The following is a 20,346-nucleotide window of genomic DNA, read 5'->3' as shown; positions in this document are numbered from 1 at the left end:
GTTTAAGAGGTATTAGCTGGGTTACTTTAGAGCACTAGATTTCACAATAGCTAAAACTAATAGTAGAGTCCCACACAGAAAGTCCCTCCCATAATATATTCAATTATTTAAATGAAAAGCAATTTTTAAAAAAGGGGTACGCTAGGCCTTAGTTCCCTTTTCAGTCCGTTTTTTTTTTGTTGTTTTTTTTTTTTACAAAGCTAATACAAATACAAAAAATTTCTCTCTCATAGCCAAGACTTCCTAGTCCATCCCAGCCTGGCCATATTAGCCAGTTTAACTTTTACTTTGTCTTTGCTGTCTGGACTTCTCTTGGAGGTGCATTCCACAGTTGAGTCTGTTTCAAACGAGATAGCTGGGGCATGTCCAAGTAGGCTTCCTTTCTTTTCCTGGGCCATGGTTGCTTGAGTCTGCAGAAACACCTGACCCCTCACAGAATGCCTGAGTTGCAGCATCAGGGGGTTATGGTTTGAGTATAATTTGACAGGATTCTGCTCCTGACGGCAGCAGGTGGAGCAAGCTGAGCAGAGTATGCGAAAAATATAAATCCACCCCAGGTAGTGGAGCTCTGCAATGTTAAGGATGAAACAGCCCAAGCTGATGCTGAACATAAAGTTCAGGAAGATGGTCTTCTCAGTGGCACGTGATACAAAGCAGTCTGTACGAGTAGGGCAAGGATACGAGTCACAGCGATACAGGTGAGGCACTTCAAACCCAAACAAGAAGTACTGGCCGACCAGGAAGGTGATCTCCAGTACAGATCGTAGTAATACATGAAGAATGTAAATAAGAAGAACCTGGTTGGACTGCTGGGTGGGGTCCTCTCCCATTTCATCATAAGCTTCTTCCAGAAGGCTTTTCTTTACATCTTCCCTCTCACTTGTATTCCATTCCCCACTGTAATGAGGGTAGTAAGTGGGGATGTTGACCTTTATTGCTTCCATGCCATCTTTCCTAATTTCCCCGGACCTTTGTTTGGGAACTCTCTGGGATAGCAGCTGTGTCCTCTGGCCATCAAGCTTCTCATCCTTGGCAATCTTATGCAGTACAAAAACTATGTAGAAAATAGATGGAGTAGAGACGAGTACAATTTGGAAGACCCAGAACCGTAGATGTGAAACAGGAGCAAATGTGTCATAACAGACGTTGTTGCATCCAGGCTGTTGGGTGTTACAGGTGAATTTGGACTGCTCGTCACTGTAGACAGCATCACCCACCAAGGCTACCAGCAGAATGCGGAAAATGAGCAACATAGTGAGCCAGATCTTGCCTATCACTGTAGAGTGGTTCTGGACCTCAGACAGAAAGCGACCAAGTATGGACCAGTCACCCATGGCTTAATCTTAGACAGAAAGTAAAAGGGGCTATTAATAATAGGACAACTTAGGGTGTACTCAGACTAGGTTCAACTGACTGAAGTAATATATACTAGCTTAAACCTATTGCCAATTTCTTGGTAAAATGATAAGCAGTAATATTATTCACTGATGAAGACTCTGATATGTAGCTGAAAACTCTGGAAAATATATTAACTTATATTAACTCACTACTGTATATATTACATTATAATATATTATATATTAGATTTTAAATACATTATATATACAATAAAGCATTTGCCATGTAAAAACACTTTTTTGTTATCACTTAACAATTGAAATATATAAATATATTTGTTACAGTCAAGTTTGTTGAAGCATCTCAGGATCACAATTATGCTTTTAGAAACATCTGTTTTAGAGAGCAGAAAGAGACCTTCCAACAGTTCTGAGTGGTTTGTCACCGTAACTAAGTTCATTTATTGAAAACTGTATTTAGGTACAAATTTGAAGAACTTACACTTAAATATGAAAATATCTAAATATGTCTTAAATATGTACTTAATGTGTTAATTTCTACTTCTGCTGCACTTCATTTCAGAGGGAAATGTTGTGCATTTCTCTTGTAACATGGTCGACTACAGTGCAGCCTATGTAGCAACTCACCTTCATAAACTCATCTCCATATTTGCTGTGGGAAATGGCTTTGTGTGTTTCACAATTGGTCAGCCAATCGCTGTGATTGGCTTGAGTTAATTGAGGGCAGGTGTATCTGACTGTACTCATAATCTACACTGTTTATATTCCACACTGAAAACAGTGCTGTCATATTTTTCTGTCTGCAGGTATGTGCCCCAGACTCAAGATGGCTTAGATTAAAACAGTTTATAGTAATCATTTGCTGTTATTCTGTGAAATATATAATTAATATTGGTGACTGTCAGCCTATTACGTATAGGGTGTTGAGTCTGGGGGGACAACTGCTGTTCTCTGTTGAAATTTGGACTGTATTTTTTATTCCGTTTTGCAAGTGGGACACTGAACTGTTTCATTCCCCAACTTTTATGTGATGAATATAGTACCTGGGAGTATTTTTCATTGATCTCAGTGATGTGACTATTGTTTTATATTTTACAATTTTCTGTCTATCATCTTTGCTCTTAACTGCGGCTGTCAAACCTAGAATCTTTGTATAAAACTCTCAGTTTTATTAGTTTAGGGCTAGGGTTAGGGTTTTTTGGAAATTTAAATTTACAAGCAGACAAAAATTTAAAATAAAATCAAATGGCCAAAGGTTTTTGTTTTATCTGTTTTACATCTTCACCCAAAACACTTTTACTTGTTAAAATATAGGACTGGTTCATTAAGCGTATTCAGCAGCTTAACCACATTACTGATCATGCATGCTCAGGCAAATCAATAAAGCATTATAGCAAATGAAGTATTGTGAAACCTAATGTCTGACACTGGTAATATTATTGTTGTATAGTAACACAGTGGATTTTACAGGAACTCATTTCAGTTTTCTTTTTTTATCTTTTTTATTCTTTTTTTTTTTTTTTTACAGTATTTAGCTCATTATTGTTATTGTAGAAAAAGCTATTTACATATTTATCTTTACTCTGATGGTGGTTATTTTTTTCTAAAATGTTTAAATTATTTATAATCTACTGAAAGGTCTCACTGAAAATCTTTATATGAATAACAACAAATCATATAGAGAAAACTTTACCTTAGGATACCCAAATTTTGGTCATTTTCAATTTTCTTCCTGGACAATAACATACTTTTTTAGTGCATTTTTAGTAGACTCAGAGAAGTGTTAAAAAAATACAACCATGAAAAAGCAGCATTTGAACTCAATAGAATCCCATTTGAACTCACCTAACCTTAAGGTTTGCAGCATAAATCCGCATAATGTAGCCTTTACTGCACCATTTGCATGGCTATTTTTGATTTAAAATGTTGATGAATTGAATCCCGCTGAGTGTGGAAAGAGAGAACACACATTAAGCCAGTCTATCTGAAGCTGACATTGTGCTATTTTACAAAAAGGCTGGCAATGTACAATACAACAAAGCACAATGAGTGGGCTCATTTTCTGAACACCCGGGAACTGTAAAACAAAAAGCATATGGAACAGGCTGGAAAGTAAACATAATGCAGGTCTTTGCAAAGGCTCTGCTTGAACCACCTCGAACAGTACAAGTTACAGACAAATTTTGTTACTTTCTAGACTATAGCAGGTTTCAGCTGGAGTCAGTATGTTCACATCTGTTGTATCCTTTGATAGCATGCAGCAGCGGAGTTCAAAAGGGAAAAAAATGTTTTGGTTTTTGCATATGTAATCAAGTCCCAGACTCTGTAGATCATAACACAGACTCTCTTCTCTTGTCACAAGGGCCTTAACAGTGGAAATAATTGTGCTGGAGAAGTGTTCAGGAGCAGCTTCTCCGATGAATTGTGTCTTGTTCTCAAATTTGTTACTAACTTATGATTTTATACCGATTTAGAAAAAGGCTGATTTAGCTTCAGCAAAGCAGGATAAAACTAAAATACCCAGTTAGCTAAATGTGAACAACATCATAAATCAAAGTAAAATAAAATGAACTGAGTACATTTATTCAAAAATAATTGATAAGTGACCTTATAGCTAATAAAACAGAAGATTGCCTGATTTAAATTTGGCTGATTTGTTGGTGAGGTGGTCAGCACTGCTGCCTCACATGAAAATCCTGGGTTTGGATCTATTGGGCTGTTTCTGCTTTCACTGCTCTGAGACCAGTTACTCTCTGTGAGTTCTGTGAAAAAAGCTAAACATGTAAGTGAGCATTCTGTGATTTATTATAGTAAATCACAGAATGACTTAAGTTCTGTATATACGTTACACAGTAAGTTCAGATCTGGAAAATTATGAATTTTGTATCGCTTTTTTGCAACACTCTTGGCCTTTAATGGCCTTTGGAGTGCAGTGAAAAGAATTTTTATAAGTTTTTAGCATTTGGCAAGTAAATGGTTGATTAATTAGAGGAATTTGTGCCATGTTTGATTTCAGACTCAACTATCAATTTTGGATTAAAGGCCTTTACACACTGAGCGTGTAACAAAAAAACAACATGAACTTCCAAATTTTCTGGATCTGAATCCGTCGCTCAATGTCGCGCTTTTGTGAAAAGTTGATCCTCAAAAAACGCACTGTGAAACAAAGAATGAAGTCAACATCAAGCAAGATGAGTTGGTCCTGATGCTTGTAAACAAGAAAAGCTAGAAATGAAGATTCTGGGTTCACTCAATTCCCAAGTGAGTGAATTACCTACTTCACTCACTTAAGAATTTTTTAGGAATAAAAAGATTTGCCCTCAACATCTATCAGAACCAGCTTTACTGACCAGTAGTTATTTATGGTCAGTAAAGCTGATACTAGCCTGGTTACTTATTAGTTCTCAATGTAACATAAAAGAAAACAGACAATATTTACAATAGAAACATATATTGCATATTTATGTTTATGGTGCAGTTGTGCAGGGGGCAGAGATATTGGATTAAATTATGGAATAAATAAAGGATAGATAACTTGTTATTTGTTACTATTAACAGTACATATAAAGACTGAGAGAGAAGGAGAGAGAGATATAACGAAATAGTCCGTACAGCACAGTTTGATTCAGCAGCACGTATGTCACATGTTTAAGTACATCTGTCTTGTAACATTTTTTTTCAGTCTCTAGTGACAAAATATATGTGAACTATATGAAAGGGGAATTGTTTAAAGTAAAGTTTAAAAAAAGTATATTGGACTTGATTTAGTCCTTGGGGTTACAGGAAGTTGTCGCTGCCATATTTAGCTGCTTTGTTGTAGATTCCTTATAGGCTTCCTTCAGATTTTAGCCCAAGTGTTGCAATGGAACCGAGCTGGAGTACGTTTTTATTTCAAGTAAGTGGCACAGTCTCCATAAACGTTTGCCATAAAGCGTAAATATTGTTTGCTAAATGGGTTTTATCCGTTTCTGAAATTACTAAGAGTTAGCCAAGAAAAACAAAGGTGTTAGCGATACCCTGCTAGATAGCTCCGCTGAGTGGTTTCCTGTAACGAACTGCTAACTAGCTTTGTCGAATCCAAGAGCTCCGGACTTTGTGTTGCCAACTTAGATACAGTATAGTCTTGGTATCAGTTAAATAGCCAGAAATCTGTGTCGGTTCATAATTTGCAATTTGTACCATTTACAGTTTAATGGTCACATTATGTGACTATAAAGCTAATTTGTAGCTCGGATTTTGGTGATGCGCGCGCTAGCAAATTAGCTTTAAGCAAAGCTTTTGCTATTGTATATAGGTAAGCTAAGCTAATAGGCTAACGGATTCGCTAACCAGACACTTTTCCCGTGTGCACCGTGGCTATTGCAATAGTACAGAGGGTTAACAAAGCAAGAAAGCGGTGGGGAGCTTAAGCTCTTGACTGGCCCCGTTAACAAGAACGGAGCTAACCCTAGCACTATAACTAAGGGGCTACTTAGCACGCCAAGAGAAGTGATTAAATCACATTCAAGGCTCCAAACGTTACCCTTTATCTTATCAATGATCAATAGCCACGACTTGCAAACTAGAAAAATAAACTATAAAGTCATCTGGTTCATTAGTTTTGTAAGTAAGTTCAGAATCAATTCACATGCTGTTTGATCATTTAATCTTGTTTTGAGAAACGAAAAGGAGGTTGTAAATTGTATATAGTCTATATGCCGAATAAATTAAGTTTTATGAAATAATCCCATATTATAGAAGGTCGGTGTTTAATTTTTGCTTAATTTTTACTGTCCGCAGTCAACTTTGTATCTGTTTAAGTATAACTGACACGCACTATTTTTATAGTGTATCATGTTCTCTGAACAACTGGTATTAAATCTACACTTTGTGTACATCTTAACTGCAAAACCTTAAACCCTGCGCCATAACCTGATATTTTTTTCTAGTCTTTTCATGAGATCTGAATATAAACAGCAAGACAATATTTACCTGCATCAATATAAGATTTGTAGACATGCCAACAGTTTTTCAAATAGGAGTCTTACCATAATTAATCTATACATTGTATTAACAGTGGCAGTTGTACAATTTTTTTTCCCATTATCTTATTTAATGATGTTTAGCTTAGAAGATTTGTATAAATATTTTTTTGGAGCAGCATGATAGAGCAGCTGGCAAGCAAGCTTTATTTGTCACATACACAATCATACAGAGTACATGGGTCTATCCAGGACCCTTACTGGATACCCGCTCCAAAGGTGTGTAGTCTTACTACTACACTATCCAGCAATCTACTCTACTTGTTGTTGCTCGGAAAGGAGGAATTTGGCCGACCCATGCCAATTGCTAAAATGCTAATACAAATGCGGTACTAAATAGTCATGATAGGTAAAGTGAGCCTTTGTGAATCAGTGAAATAGTCAAAGCAATTACGCTGCGATTGTGCCAAGGTTTTAAATCAGTTCTACAGCCATCTTGACAGGGACACCTGCTGGCCATTGTGGCTATGATCACATATTGAAAATTATATTTGGTGATCATTGCAAAATTCTAAACAAAGCTATATACTATACCAGGGTTGCAGCAGAAGTCACCTGACATTCGTTCACACCACAACAAAATCAATCACATCAACATAAAAAACATAAGCACACAATATGCAGACTCTTGCATCCTTCATTGCACTTTGTTCTTTGCTTTTAGTTCTTATTAGCTAACATTCACACACATACTCTGAGGGATGCATCGGAGACCAACTTTGGGTTATTAACTTTCCCAAGGATATTTGGCATGCAGACTGCGGGAGCCAGGCATCATTGATGACCGGCTGTACCTCCTGAGCTACGCCCCCCCCAACTTGGCAACCTGTTGGTCATGTTGAGAAATCTGATGGCTTGTAGAATAAATATCATTTGAACCTGCTTTTTCAATATCAATAATTATGATCAATGTATGTTTTGGAAAACTCCTTAGACACAGTAAGAAAAGTGTTCAAATATTGAAAGAGTTAAAATAGTTAAATAATGTAATGCCTATACTACCCCCTCGTATTGTGTTAATTAATTCAGTGCATCCAGTTCATAAAATAAAATGTATTGAGAAAAGGTTGCTAATTTCTATTTATATTTTGATAAGTTTTGAGGATTTGAATGTTGCCTACTTTATTAGGTAAGTTAAGCATAGGCCACAGCAATCAGTGTGGAAGATGTTTGATGCTGATAACGCTTACGGAAATTTAAAATGAATAAGAAAAGTATCAATGGCTATATTTGTCATATGTAAATGTTTGTATAGAAAAATATTAGTTTTCAAGTTGCTTTCAGGCTGGGTTGGCTTTCTGTGAGTTTGCAGTGTCATCAGGTTTTGCTCTACATTGTCAAAAACAGCCACGAAGCAGCAGGTAAGCCACCGGGATGAATTGCACCAAAATCTGAGTTAGCTGTGATCACATGATGTGGGGTTTTGGACCGCACTTTGGAACAGTGTTTCAAAACATTTGTGGTTTATAAGCTTGACACAGGGTTGAAATGTCAGTGTTGATGGTTACTTCCTTTTTTGTAAAAAAAAACATGGCTGGGAGCGCCAGTGCGACCAGCTGTTTGAGTAAAAAAGAAAAAAATCTCCGCAACTCTGAAAGTCTCTGTGTGGTCAACAACAGACACACATTATATCATATCATATTTTAAGTTAAAATTTCAGCTCAGCGAAGAACTTTGATCACAGGAACTTTTTCAGTACCATATTTTTTTGGACTGTAAGGTGCACTTAAAATACAGACTTCATACAAATGTGTGCCTTATGTATGAATTCCGGTTGTGCTTACTGACCGCGAAATGATTTTATGTGGTAACTGGCACTCAAAAATCTGTCAAAATGTTTTAAGTACAACTTTGGTAAGCTTTGAAACCGCACCACTTGATGGGTTGTTCACGCATTATGGCTACAGTAGTCGGGAGCCTCACAGAGTAATATGTACCATGCCTCAGCATAATATTACCGTTAGGGCTGGGACATATTATACCGTTCACGGTAATACCGGTACAATGATACACAACGATAAGAAAATAAAATTTCACGATAGAATTTGGGTAAAACGCGCATGCGCAGTTCCTTGGTTTTCATACGCACATTGCCGAAAAAGCATGGCGGCAACGGAGAATGAGAAGGGGGAAAAACGGATTGTTGAGTGAAACAGATGACCCAGAATCGGTTTGTAAAAATGGTGCAACTTCAGTGATGTGAAACTGGTTTGGTGTTTGTCCATCAGAAACAACACGGGAATAGAGCAGCTGTGATAGAATACAGTGGAGGAAGCAAGAAGAATGAGTTGAGTAAAGTTGGACTTACCTGACTGCTTTGTTTCGCTTAATCTGCGGCGCACTTTATGGGCCGAAAAATACTTTTTTATTTGGCACACTGCAGTTTAATGTTGCAAAGCACCTCTTTTTAACTTTAGTGGATATTATACATGGTTATGCTCAGGATATTTCAGCCCATTTCCACTAGAAATGCCTTTTGGTTAAACTTTAAGCAAGGAATTTGCATTTGCACATAAATGCACATTAAAAAAAAACAGCTGCTTGTTGAAAATAAATTGATGGGGTTTTTTTGCGCTAGTAAAGTTGTGGAGTTATATTTTGTATTTTGTCTCGCATTAATTATATCGTCAGTTATATCGTTATTGCAAATTTTCAAATGTATATAGTGATAAATATTTTTGGTCATATCGCCCTGCTCTAATTACTGTATTGTGTGTATGTAAGGACCCCAAAATGGCACCTTTTAAGAGACATGCTTACAAAGCGGATTTCAAACTAGAATGAGTTGAGTAAAGTTTGACTTATCTGACTGTTTGGTTTTGCTTAATGCGCCTTATAATCCAGTGCACCTTATGATCCAAAAAATATGGTAACTTATGTTTCTTGTAAAAATGTGCTCCAAATAAAGAAGTTTGTTGACAAGCTTGTTAGTTAATCATATACAAGTCAATATTGCCTGTATGGACAGCAATTTTTTTTAAATTTTTTTTTTTTATAAAGTGTACATTTAAATCTGCGGTGTTAAACGATGCAGTTGAGAAATTCGGGTGCACCTAAGAAAAAAAAGTTAGGCACACCAGTGCAGGGCATGCAGTCTGACAACATCACATTTTAGTACCTGCTCAGATTGCTTGGAACACCCATTCGAGCAGGTACTATTTTAGTACCTAGTACCAGGTACTATGACCTAATTGGAAAAACCTGAAACCTGTGGTAAATATGTACCAGTGACTGTAGAAAAGATTGCCGACTTGGTTGCACTTCTTCCCATTATACAAAAATGAAGCCAAAATGTCCTGTTTGTGGAAGCTGCCATGTTGCACTTTTGCGTCAATGCATTAGCGCCGTGATTACAGCCGGATTGGCGTCCTAGCGGTGGTGCCGTAATGTTTGGTGATAAGAAAAAATTCCAAATAATTCTGGCTATAGATTTTGTTTGGGCAAACAAAGGTACTAATAATTGACATCAAAGAGAGACAAAATGGCAAAGATGAAGAAAGTCGAAGAAGATCTAGAAGAGATTAAGCATTCACTTAATTCGTTGACGTCGGAAATTGAAAAAGTAAATAAGCAACAAGGAATATTAATGTCGATGATGGAGCAAATCAAAGAACTAAAAGATCTGGTCAAGGAGAAAGATAAGACAATCCATTTTTTGGAAAGGAAGGTGGACGACCTAGAACAGCAGGCTCGACTCGAGGAAATGGTCATTACAGGTCTGGAAACTAAACACAGAACATATGCGAGAGTTACCGAATCTGGGACTGGTGCAAAACGAGGAGAGGACGTGCCCCCGATGGAGGAGCTACAATCGTTGGAACGGCAGGTTGTGGAATTCTTTTCGAGTAAAAATCTTCCCCTGCATAGTAACAATATATCTGCATGCTATACTCTTCCTAGAAGGCACAAAAATGCTCCTCCAGCAATTGTAGTGAGATTTGTTAATCGAAAACACAAAGTAGAATTGCTGAGACGGTCCAGCCTTTTGAAAGGAAGTGGAGTATATCTGAATGAACATCTTACAAAAAGAAATGCAGATATTGCAAGACAAGCTCGTATTTTACGGAAGGAGAAAAAGATTCAAGCAACCTGGACCAGGAATTGCAAAGTGATGATTAAACTGAATGGAACACCAGAAGAAGCCAAGGTTGTAACGATTAAGGAACTTGAGGAATTGGACAATTATACGTGATAATATGATTAAGATAGACAAATGGTTGCGACCAATTATGGCTATAACTAGTTTATTTTGGCAAGGTCAAATGCTACTTCGGGAGGAAAAGGACAAAAGGAAATTGTAAAATTGGATATGGAAGATAGCAAGATCAACGGACTTTAAAATATGTTGATAAATGAATGTGAGATTGCTTAGGATCCTTTCTTTCCTTTTTCAGTTTTTTTTCTTTTTTTTTTTTTCTCCTTCTTTTCTCTTTTTTTGTTTCCTTCTCTTTCTTATGAGGTAATAGATAGCGCTAGAATAATTTATGCATTATGTTTGACGACACAGATTATAAATCATATGATTTTGAAGTAGGTATTGACCCTGAAAGGAATGTGCTTAATACAATTAATGTCACATGTGATTATTTTACAGAGGAGCAATTCAGGGATAAGGTTGATATAGCCAATACATTTTCTTTAATTCATATTAACTGCAGAAGTCTTTATAGAAGTTTTGCTTCGATTGAAGATTTTCTGTATAGTCTGAGAGGCAAGTTTCAAATAATTGCTCTGTCTGAAACATGGTTAGATGAGAATAAGGGTTGTAATTTTTGTATTGAAGGATACGATTTGTACTTTGTGAATAGAATTAAGACAAAGGCAGGAGGGGTGGCACTTTTCGTTAATTGTGATTTGAAATGTAAAAAAGTTGAATGTATGTCTGTTGTTATGGATGATTTAATGGAGTCTGTGACAGTAGAATTGGATATAGAAAAGAGAAGTAATATAATTGTAACGTGTATATATAGGAAACCGGGATCACAGATTGAGTTATTTACAGAAGCAGTAGAAAATTTATTGAGTAAGGTTAAGGGAAATAAGACTGTATGTTTGTGTGGTGATTACAATATTGATCTTTGTAAAGTGACAAATGATAAGGCTTCGTCAGATTTTTTTGAACTATTATATGGTAAAGGATTTTATCCTTTAATTATAAAGCCGAGTAGAATAACGGAGAAATCAGAAACACTAATTGATCATATTTTTATTAATAGTTTGGAGAATAATATTGAAAGTGGCCTCATCATAAATGATATAAGCGATCATCTACCAGTCTTTTTTATTTTCGATTTAAATATGAAAAGAAAGAAAGAAGCTAGTTTTGTGAGTTATAGAAGGTTAAGAAATGATGAAGCAATTAATAGGTTTAGACAAGATCTCATGGAAACGGACTGGAAGGAGGTTTATGTTAATGAGGTCAACATTGCATACGGAGTATTTCTAAATATATATTTGGCCTTGTATGATAAACATTGTCCATTGATATCATTTAAGCATAAGAAAAAGAATATAAATAGGAAACCTTGGATAACTAAGGGTCTTGCAAATGCGTGTAAAAAGAAAAATAATTTATATAGGGAGTATATAATATATAGAACTAAAAACGCGGAAATGAAATATAAACTATATAAAAATAAGTTGGTATTAATATTGAGGAAAGCTAAGAAAGATTACTATAATAAAGTTTTTCAGGAAAACAAAAATAATATTAAGGGCATTTGGAATATTTTTAAAGAGGTATTGGGTAATAAGAACACACCCAAGGTTCGGCCTAATTATTTTATTAATAATAATCAAGTTGTTAAAGATAAGACCGAAGTAGCAAACGAATTCAATTCTTTTTTTGTAAATGTTGGACCTACTTTAGCAAATCTAATCAGGAAAAATGATGATCCAGGAGATGAGGAAGCCTGGATAGGTGATAATAGAATGGTTAATTCCATATTCTTAGCCGATACTACCATAAAAGAAATAGTAGCAATCGTAAAAAATTGTAAAAATAAAAAATCTACTGATTGTGATGGTATAGACATGGTCATAATTAAAAAGACAATAGATTGTATAAGTACTCCTCTTTGTTATATTTTTAATCTTTCGCTACAGTCAGGAGTATTCCCTGACAGAATGAAAGTGGCAAAAGTAATACCATTATATAAATCAGGAGATAAGCATAGTTTTAACAATTATAGGCCAGTGTCTCTTTTATCACAGTTTTCAAAATTGCTAGAAAAACTCTTTGCACAAAGACTTGATAGTTTTATTGAAAAATATCAACTAATACATGAAAACCAATTTGGATTTCGTAAAAATAGGTCAACGGCATTAGCGTTGTTGACTTTTATTGAAGATATTTCATCTGCAACACATAATAATAAATACACAGTGGGAGTATTTGTTGATTTAAAAAAAGCTTTTGATACGAAACAACATTCTATTTTGATTTCTAAATTGTATAACTATGGAGTGAGAGGAGTAGCATTGAATTGGTTAATGAGTTATTTAGAGAATAGGTTGCAATATGTTTATTATTTTGGCAATACTTCTGAAAGACTGAAGATTGTATGTGGTGTTCCTCAAGGTTCTATTTTGGGACCTAAACTCTTTAATTTATATATTAATGATATTTGTGACGTATCTAAAAGGTTAAATTCGATATTATTTGCAGATGACACAAATTTTTATTGCTCTGGAGAGAATTTGAAAGACTTGGTTGAAATTATGACTTCTGAGATGTTAAGAATAAAAAAATGGTTTGATGTAAATAAATTATCTTTGAATCTGACAAAAACGAAATATATGATATTTGGCAATCGTGTAAAGGAGGATAAAGTCATTATGTTTATAGAGGAAGAATTGATTGAAAGAGTTACTGAATTTCGTTTTTTGGGTGTAATAGTGGATGAGAATTTGACATGGAAATCTCATATTGAACATATTAGAAAGAAAATGGTCAAAAGTATTTATATTTTGGGTAGTATAAGAGATTTATTAAATTATAAAACAATGCGTATTTTATATTTTTCTTTGTTTTTTTCATATATCAACTATTGTGTTGAAGTTTGGGGGAATACATATGAGAATACCATAAAACCTTTAAACCTATTACAGAAGAAAGTTATACGAATAATTCATAATGTTAAATATAGAGAACATACAAATAAATTATTTATAGAATCAAAATTATTAAAATTAGGAGATTTAGTGAAATTACGGACATTATTAATTATGTTTAAGGCTAAAAATAATATTTTGCCTTTTAAGTTACAAAGAGTATTTTTGATGTGTTCAAGGGGAGAAGAGAATAGAAGGAAATTTTATTTTAAACATCAGTTAGCCAGGACTACACAAAGATTAATGAGCACAACGGTTAGGGGTATAAGACTGTGGAATTCACTTCATTATGATTTAAAGAATTGTATAAATTTACAATGTTTTAAAAAGTGTTATATGTTTAAAACGATAACTCAGTATGAAGAATGCGAATGAATGTGATGTTGGTTTGGGATTCGACCGGAGAGAAATGTCAATATTAGTTTGTTCCTGATTTTTGGTGCCCACCGGTGATATAAGTTCGATGGTAGATAGGGGGCAGGGTTTAATAAGAATATTTTCTTCTTCCTGCTCCTTTTCACACATGGTTGTTGTGTTTTGTTGACAGAAGATGTGGTTGTTTTGTTTGATTGTAGTACCAAGTGTGAAATAAATAAAAATGAAATGAAATGAAATGAAATGAAGCCAGAATCTGCGCAGTAGTGACTTGAGGTGTAGTGGCTGCCTCTTGCTCCTGCCCACACACCCGCACACATACATTTAGTTTTAGTTTCATTTAAGTTCAATGATTTTTTTTTTGATTTTTTTTTTAAAATCAAGCCAAAGCTTCAGTTTAATTATTTCATTTGTCATCTCATCCGATAAGTGCTGCAGATAATCACCAGAGCAGAAAATGTTTGTATCATCAGCAAATGGTACCCTTTTTTTTTTTTTTTTTTAACCGCTTTGAACACTTTACAAATGTCATTAATGTATAAGTTTAAGAATTTGGGGCCTAAAACTCACCCCTGCAGTACACCACAAGCAGTGTCCATACGTAAGGAGCAACAACCATTTAATTTCACAAACTCCTTCCTGTCTCTTAAAAAACTCAAACCCAATTTAAAATTACCCCCTGGTGTCCTTTATTTCAGTACAATAGCACATGTATGGCTTTAGTTTTTGTTGGTTTTTCCCCACATACTGTATGACCTTAAAAATCAGTAGTAGTAGTAGTAAAAAAGGCTTTTACTGTGAAAACCACAAACATATTTAATAAACCTTTTACTCCTCAGCCGTAAAAGACTGATGGGGTATTGTCGTCGCCCTACTAGGCGGGCAGCATGAGCACCCAAGTTTGTGAATGTGAAAACTCAAGAATGAAGTCACCTAGGTTTTTCACCATATGTCAGGAGTGGGCAACTCCAGGCCTCAAGGGCCAGTGTCCTGCAGGCTTTAGATATCACCCTGGATCAACACACCTGAATCACATGATTAGTTCATGTGTTTGATCAAAGACGCATCTAAAACCTGCAGGACACCGGCCCTCGAGGCCTGGAGTTGCCCACCCCTGCCATTGCTGCATTTACTAAGTTTCAAATGAATTCGAAGTCACATTTTCTGAAAATCTTATGAATGTGATAACTCGAGAACAAGGCAGCGTAGGATTTTTAAATTAATACCGATAGGCATGTCTACAAGGAGGCTATAGGGTAGCACTGGTGGTCATCAGTATTTTTTTTTTTTTTTTTTTTTTTGTTATTTTTTGAAATTCTATTTATTAATGTTTTTTAATTTGTAGCATTTCTATGATCCTCATGACTGTTAGAGTAGATACACAGTACTTTCTTAACTTTACTAATCCTTGATGATATGTGTATCTATTAACATAATTTTCAAAGGTCCTCTTCTTGATTTTTATTTTGTTTTATTTTGTTATTACAGCAGGCCAATGAGGCTCTGCATCACCAACACCAAGTAGCTGGAAACAGCCTGTTGCCTCTTCTTAATTCTGGGACAGAGCCACCTGATCAGAAACCAGTGCTGCCAATCCCGTTGGACCAGAAACCACCTGTCAGTGCTACAGAACTTCTTAAAAACAATGTGGCTACTGGGGCTGTTGGAGGAGTTGGTGAAGTGGCTCCAGTTGCTGTGGTTAAAAAGGAACCTAAGTCAAAGACTCCCTTTATCTGTGGCTACTGCAACAAAGCTTTCCGGGACAGCTACCATCTACGGCGGCACGAGTCTTGCCACACTGGCGTTAAGATGGTGTCACGGCCTAAGAAGGCTCAGACTGCTCCTACCATGGTGCCACTCATATCCACTGTACCACGTGAGAATAGTGGAAATCCGTCATACATAACTACTGTAGCCACAGGTGTCCTGACTACAGCAACAACATCAGCATCCACAGGCACTAGCAGCATGACCCCAATGCAACACCAACAACTACAGAGCATCCCTAAAAAGCCTCCCAAGCCAGTGAAAAAGAACCATGGTTGTGACATGTGTGGTAAGGCCTTCAGAGATGTGTATCACCTCAATCGCCACAAGCTGTCACACTCAGACGAAAAGCCGTTTGAATGTCCCATCTGTCAGCAGAGGTTTAAAAGGAAGGATCGCATGACATACCATGTCCGCTCCCATGATGGGGGAGTTCACAAGCCCTACATCTGTTCTGTCTGTGGGAAGGGCTTCTCTAGGTATGTGGTTCTGATTTCTCTATTGTTATAGTTCTTCTAAATTTGTACAATTTAAGGAATCATAATTGTTACACTACACTGTTTTTGAGGGATCACACTAATAGCCAGCCCCCCAAAAAATCACTTCAATTTTATATTTCAGTTTTAGGCTGTAGACAGGCTTCTGTCGCACTGTTTTTTCCATTTGAGGGTACACACTGTTTTGGTTTTGGGTTTTTTTTGGGGGGGGGGTTGTTGTTGTTGTTGTTGTTGTTTTTTTCTTTCCTTTTTTTTTTTCTCTTCATTTACGTATTTATTTCTGTCATTATTCATGAGTGCATATGTAATATCCCAATGCCAGTATTGACAGAGGACAGAAAAATGGGGGGGGATATGAAAGAATAAGAGGGCAGAGCAACTAGTGCAGAAAGAAAAAATTTATATCTCAAACAAGTGGCACCTAAAAAGAAAAGGGGCCTAAGCCACTAGTCTTGTGTCGGTTGCAAACGAAACGGCTCCTAGAGTCGGATCTTTGAAGTGAACAAAGGGTGTTTTTTGTTTGTTTGTTTTCTTTCTCTCACCCTCTCTCTCTCACTTTTTTTTTTTTTTTTTTTTTCTCGCTTCACGCCCACGTGAGCCTTGTATTTGCCGTGAACAGGGGGGGGCGGTAGCTACACTCCCAATAGCGGAGAGAGGGAGAGAGAGAGAGGGGGGGGGGGGGAGAGAGCGAGGGGGGGGAGAGAGAGAGCGAGAGAGAGAGGGAAAACACTCTTCCAAAAAATCATCACAGGCCTATATGATAGAGAACGTGCATCTTCTTTTTGTTTTGCATATTTTAATTTATATTTTATTGTGTTGTGGTTTGCAGTGTTTTGTGTTGTTTCACTTTAAATTTGTTTAAAAGGAAAAAGCTGAAAATTTAAATAGAAGTTGAAATGTAAATAGTTGTTTTTTTGTATTTTATAATTTATTTTTTACATTTTATGTGGAGTGACCGGTCAAAGCGGGCACGCTTCATTTTGCGTAACTATTTCTAAATCCCTGTAAAACTGCAACCACATAAGCTAGAGCAATAATTTTTTTTTGGCATATGAAACCAGAGGAATTTCATGCCATCACCTTGTCCCAAGTCATGGTTTCCTTCCACATATGGCCTTGCAAAAATTTCCTAAAAAGCATTTGTAGCAACAAAAACATAATATTCTAGAAACATGCTTTGCCGATCCAATCAGCTGTTCATAACACTTCCTACGTTGGAATAGACGTCAGCGTGAACTATTGCATGTCTGCCATTGCCTGCCCAAAACCTGAAGTTATGTAAATGTAGTTTCTTACCTTCGGGGCCGTATAATCCTATACTGGTGCTTTTAAATCATGTTGACTTGATGCTTTTCTGTATCGTTTCTGGGATGCTTAGAACTCAAATTGCACTGCTGGAAATAGTTTATTTTGATGCACATGCTGGTTTTTGTTTTGTTTTTTTTGTTTTTTTTTGCAAATTTACATTATAATATTTATTTTCGATTTTCCTGCAGTATATTAAAATTGATGTCTCCAAAAAAAAAAAAAACTATGAAGACACTCAAAATAAATTTCCTGTGGTGGGAAACTATGTTTTGTAACTTTTTTGTATTTACAGTTTTGAGGGACACTTAAATTTCTCGAACTAGAAATGTTTTTTTTTTGTTTTTTTGTTTGTTTGTTTTTTAAAGATTTTCAATTTTTTTTTTTTTTTTCTAGTTTATTGCACTTTCTTGTAATTTATGTAGTTACTATAGACTTAATGCATACATATTATTAACATTTGGGATATAACAATTGTATTGATGTTTAGCAACTTGAAATGCTCCCAAAAATGGTACTACAGCATGTAAAAACATAAAAATAAGCTCTGGCGGACTTGCTCTATGCTAGGTCTTAAAGGGATAAATAAAAGCATATTTATGTATAAACATAAATAAAAAAACATTTTTTTTACATTAGTAATTCATTTTGTGCATAAATTTATATTGTTGCTGATAATAAATTAATTAACAAAGCAACAAAACAACCTGAAGAGCCGGTTGGGATCCAAAAGACTCGGCTCTTTTTAGTGAATGGAGCCGAAGCGGAGTTGAGTATGTGGGTTGCGCACACAAAAAAAAATTAACAGATCTCCACTGCCAATGCTAAACAACCTATTCTGCTATGGATTCTTCTTTGGTGTCATTTCTTGGATTGAATAATTGAAGTTTAAAGAAAGACATATTGGCAATTTAACAATTTATTCATTTAACAAACAATGGTCAAAAGCATGTGGAAGAACCATATATATCCATAACAGCCTGGCACCACCTCTTCATTCTTGTCATCAGCTTAGTTCCTGCTTGGGGATGGCATTTCATTCTTCAACCAGGATTTTTCGCAAGTCGGTCAACATTGTTGTGTATGTTACTCTGGCATGAACAGCACATCCAAGCTCATTCCACAAGTGTTCATTGGGGTTGAGGTCAGCACTGCAAGCAGGCTATTCCAGCCCCTCCAACTCAAAATTCTCTGATAAGCCCTGTTTTGTGTGGACGAGCATTGTCATCTTGGAGGATATACAGTCCCGATCACCAGTTTATGACTACTTGAAAATGGCCAAAAAATAATAATTTGCATGGTTGGATCTTAACATGGTTCCAATCTAGTGCTGGGCCATATTATACTGTTCACGGTAATACCGGTACAATGTTAGGCAACGATAAGAAAATGAAATATCGCGATAGAATATGGGTAAATGCGCAGTGCCTTTTGTTTTCATACACACATGAACGAAAAAGCATGGTGGCAACGGAGAATGAGAAGGGAGAAAGCAGATCGTTGAGTGAAACGGATGAACCAGAATTGGTTTGTAAAAATGGTGCCACTTCAGTGATGTGGAACTGGTTCGGTGTTTATCCATCAGATGCCCACCAAAGCACTTTTTTTTTTTCTTTTTCTTTTTTTTTCTTTTTTTTGGGGGGGGGGGTAGAACATGCAAGCAGGCGTTGTTATTGCCGTATTTGTCAGACTAAGGTGCTCGTCATTCTTGGAGTAATCTGGGTCTTAAACTCCGTCCTCTTCAGGTCCCAAAGTCAAACGAACACTGCAGCATCACTGAGAGTTAAAAACTGTCTAAATTCTTTCATCTTTAATAAAATGATCAGCATTGCTGCTTTACCAGGTGTAACTATGAAGTTTAACATCCAGGCATCTATGAAAACAGCTAGCGACACAGCTATGTTTGCATAACAAACACAGTGAAGCTGGAGGATCAACGCTAACACTTTCCACTTTCCACTCGATAAAAGTTAACGTGAAGGTTCCTGATGGTTAGAGACAAATGCAATCTCATGGCAGGATGCTGTAAACGGGCCAAACTTCAGTTAGAAGAACAACTGAGATAATCCATCCACAATATGAGGTTAGTCATTAATATACTGCAACAACATGGGAATAGAGCAGCTGTGATAGAATACACCATTAATAAATCAATGGTACGGAAGTGGAGGAAGCAAGAAGAATGAGTTGAATAAAGTTTTATTTATCTGTCTGCTTTGTTTCGCTTAATGTGCCTTATCCTAATCCTGTGCACCTTATGGTCCGAAAAATGCGTATTTGACTTTTTTATTTGGCACACTGCAGTTTAATGTTGCAAAGCACCTCTTTTTAACTTCAGTGGATATTATACATGGTTATGCTCAGGATATATCAGCCCATTTCTACTGGAAATGCCTTTTGGTTAAACTTTCAGCAAGGAATTTGCATTTACACTGTTACATTTTTATAGAGCTTTAATACACATAAAAACAGCTTGTTTAAGTGAAAATAAATAAATGGGGGGGTTTTGTGCACTAGTAAAGTTGTGGAGTTGTATTTTGTATCGCATCAATTATATCGTCAGTTATATCGTTATTGCAAATTTTCAAATACATATCGTGATAAATATTTTTGGCCATATGCTCTAGTTCCAAGTTGAGCTCCAACGTGCAACAAGAAGAAATGGGAGTCAGATAAAACATTTTTAGGAGCATGCAATTTATTGAAAACAAGAATGAAACTGCTGATCAAAAGTTTAGGACCACACCTCCAAAAAAAAAACCCCACAGAAATTAGAGTTTCAAACATGAACTCAGTAGTGAGTAGCTCCAACCTTATTGTTGATCACTTCAAAAATTCATTTTGGCATGCTTGATGCAAGCGTTTCCATGTGGTGAGTGGAAACATTTCTCCAAGTGGTGAAGACGGCTG

At 36.1% G+C, this 20,346-nt stretch overlaps 2 protein-coding genes across 4 annotated transcripts in view; one reads left to right on the top strand and one right to left on the bottom strand.

Annotated features, from left to right (window-relative positions):
- Window positions 1-227: 227 nt before the first annotated feature.
- LOC146693266 (gap junction delta-2 protein) lies at window positions 228-1,346 on the bottom strand. The gene has a single exon (XM_085478772.1). The coding sequence runs from the start codon at window positions 1,332-1,334 to the stop codon at window positions 228-230; it is 1,107 nt and encodes a 368-aa protein (XP_085334898.1). The 5' UTR covers window positions 1,335-1,346.
- A 3,699-nt stretch (window positions 1,347-5,045) lies between these two features.
- The window catches only part of LOC146693265 (vascular endothelial zinc finger 1-like), a 40,690-nt gene continuing 25,389 nt past the window's right edge, over window positions 5,046-20,346 (top strand). For 2 of the 3 annotated variants that reach the window (XM_085479092.1, XM_085479091.1), the window contains exons 1-2: window positions 5,047-5,253; window positions 15,356-16,113. In XM_085479092.1, coding sequence (XP_085335218.1) covers window positions 5,221-5,253; window positions 15,356-16,113 — 791 coding nt within the window. In that variant the 5' untranslated portion in view covers window positions 5,047-5,220. Of the gene's footprint in view, window positions 5,254-15,355; window positions 16,114-20,346 lie in introns of all 3 variants that reach the window. The other variant, XM_085479090.1, reaches the window with a different exon arrangement.

Source organism: Copadichromis virginalis, linkage group LG14 (assembly GCF_057382275.1).
Source record: "Copadichromis virginalis isolate Kocher_CV1m ecotype Utaka linkage group LG14, C_Virginalis_male_GT1.1, whole genome shotgun sequence".
In the NCBI taxonomy this organism is placed as follows: Eukaryota; Metazoa; Chordata; class Actinopteri; order Cichliformes; family Cichlidae; genus Copadichromis; species Copadichromis virginalis.
This window is presented reverse-complemented; position numbering and strand designations above follow the sequence as displayed.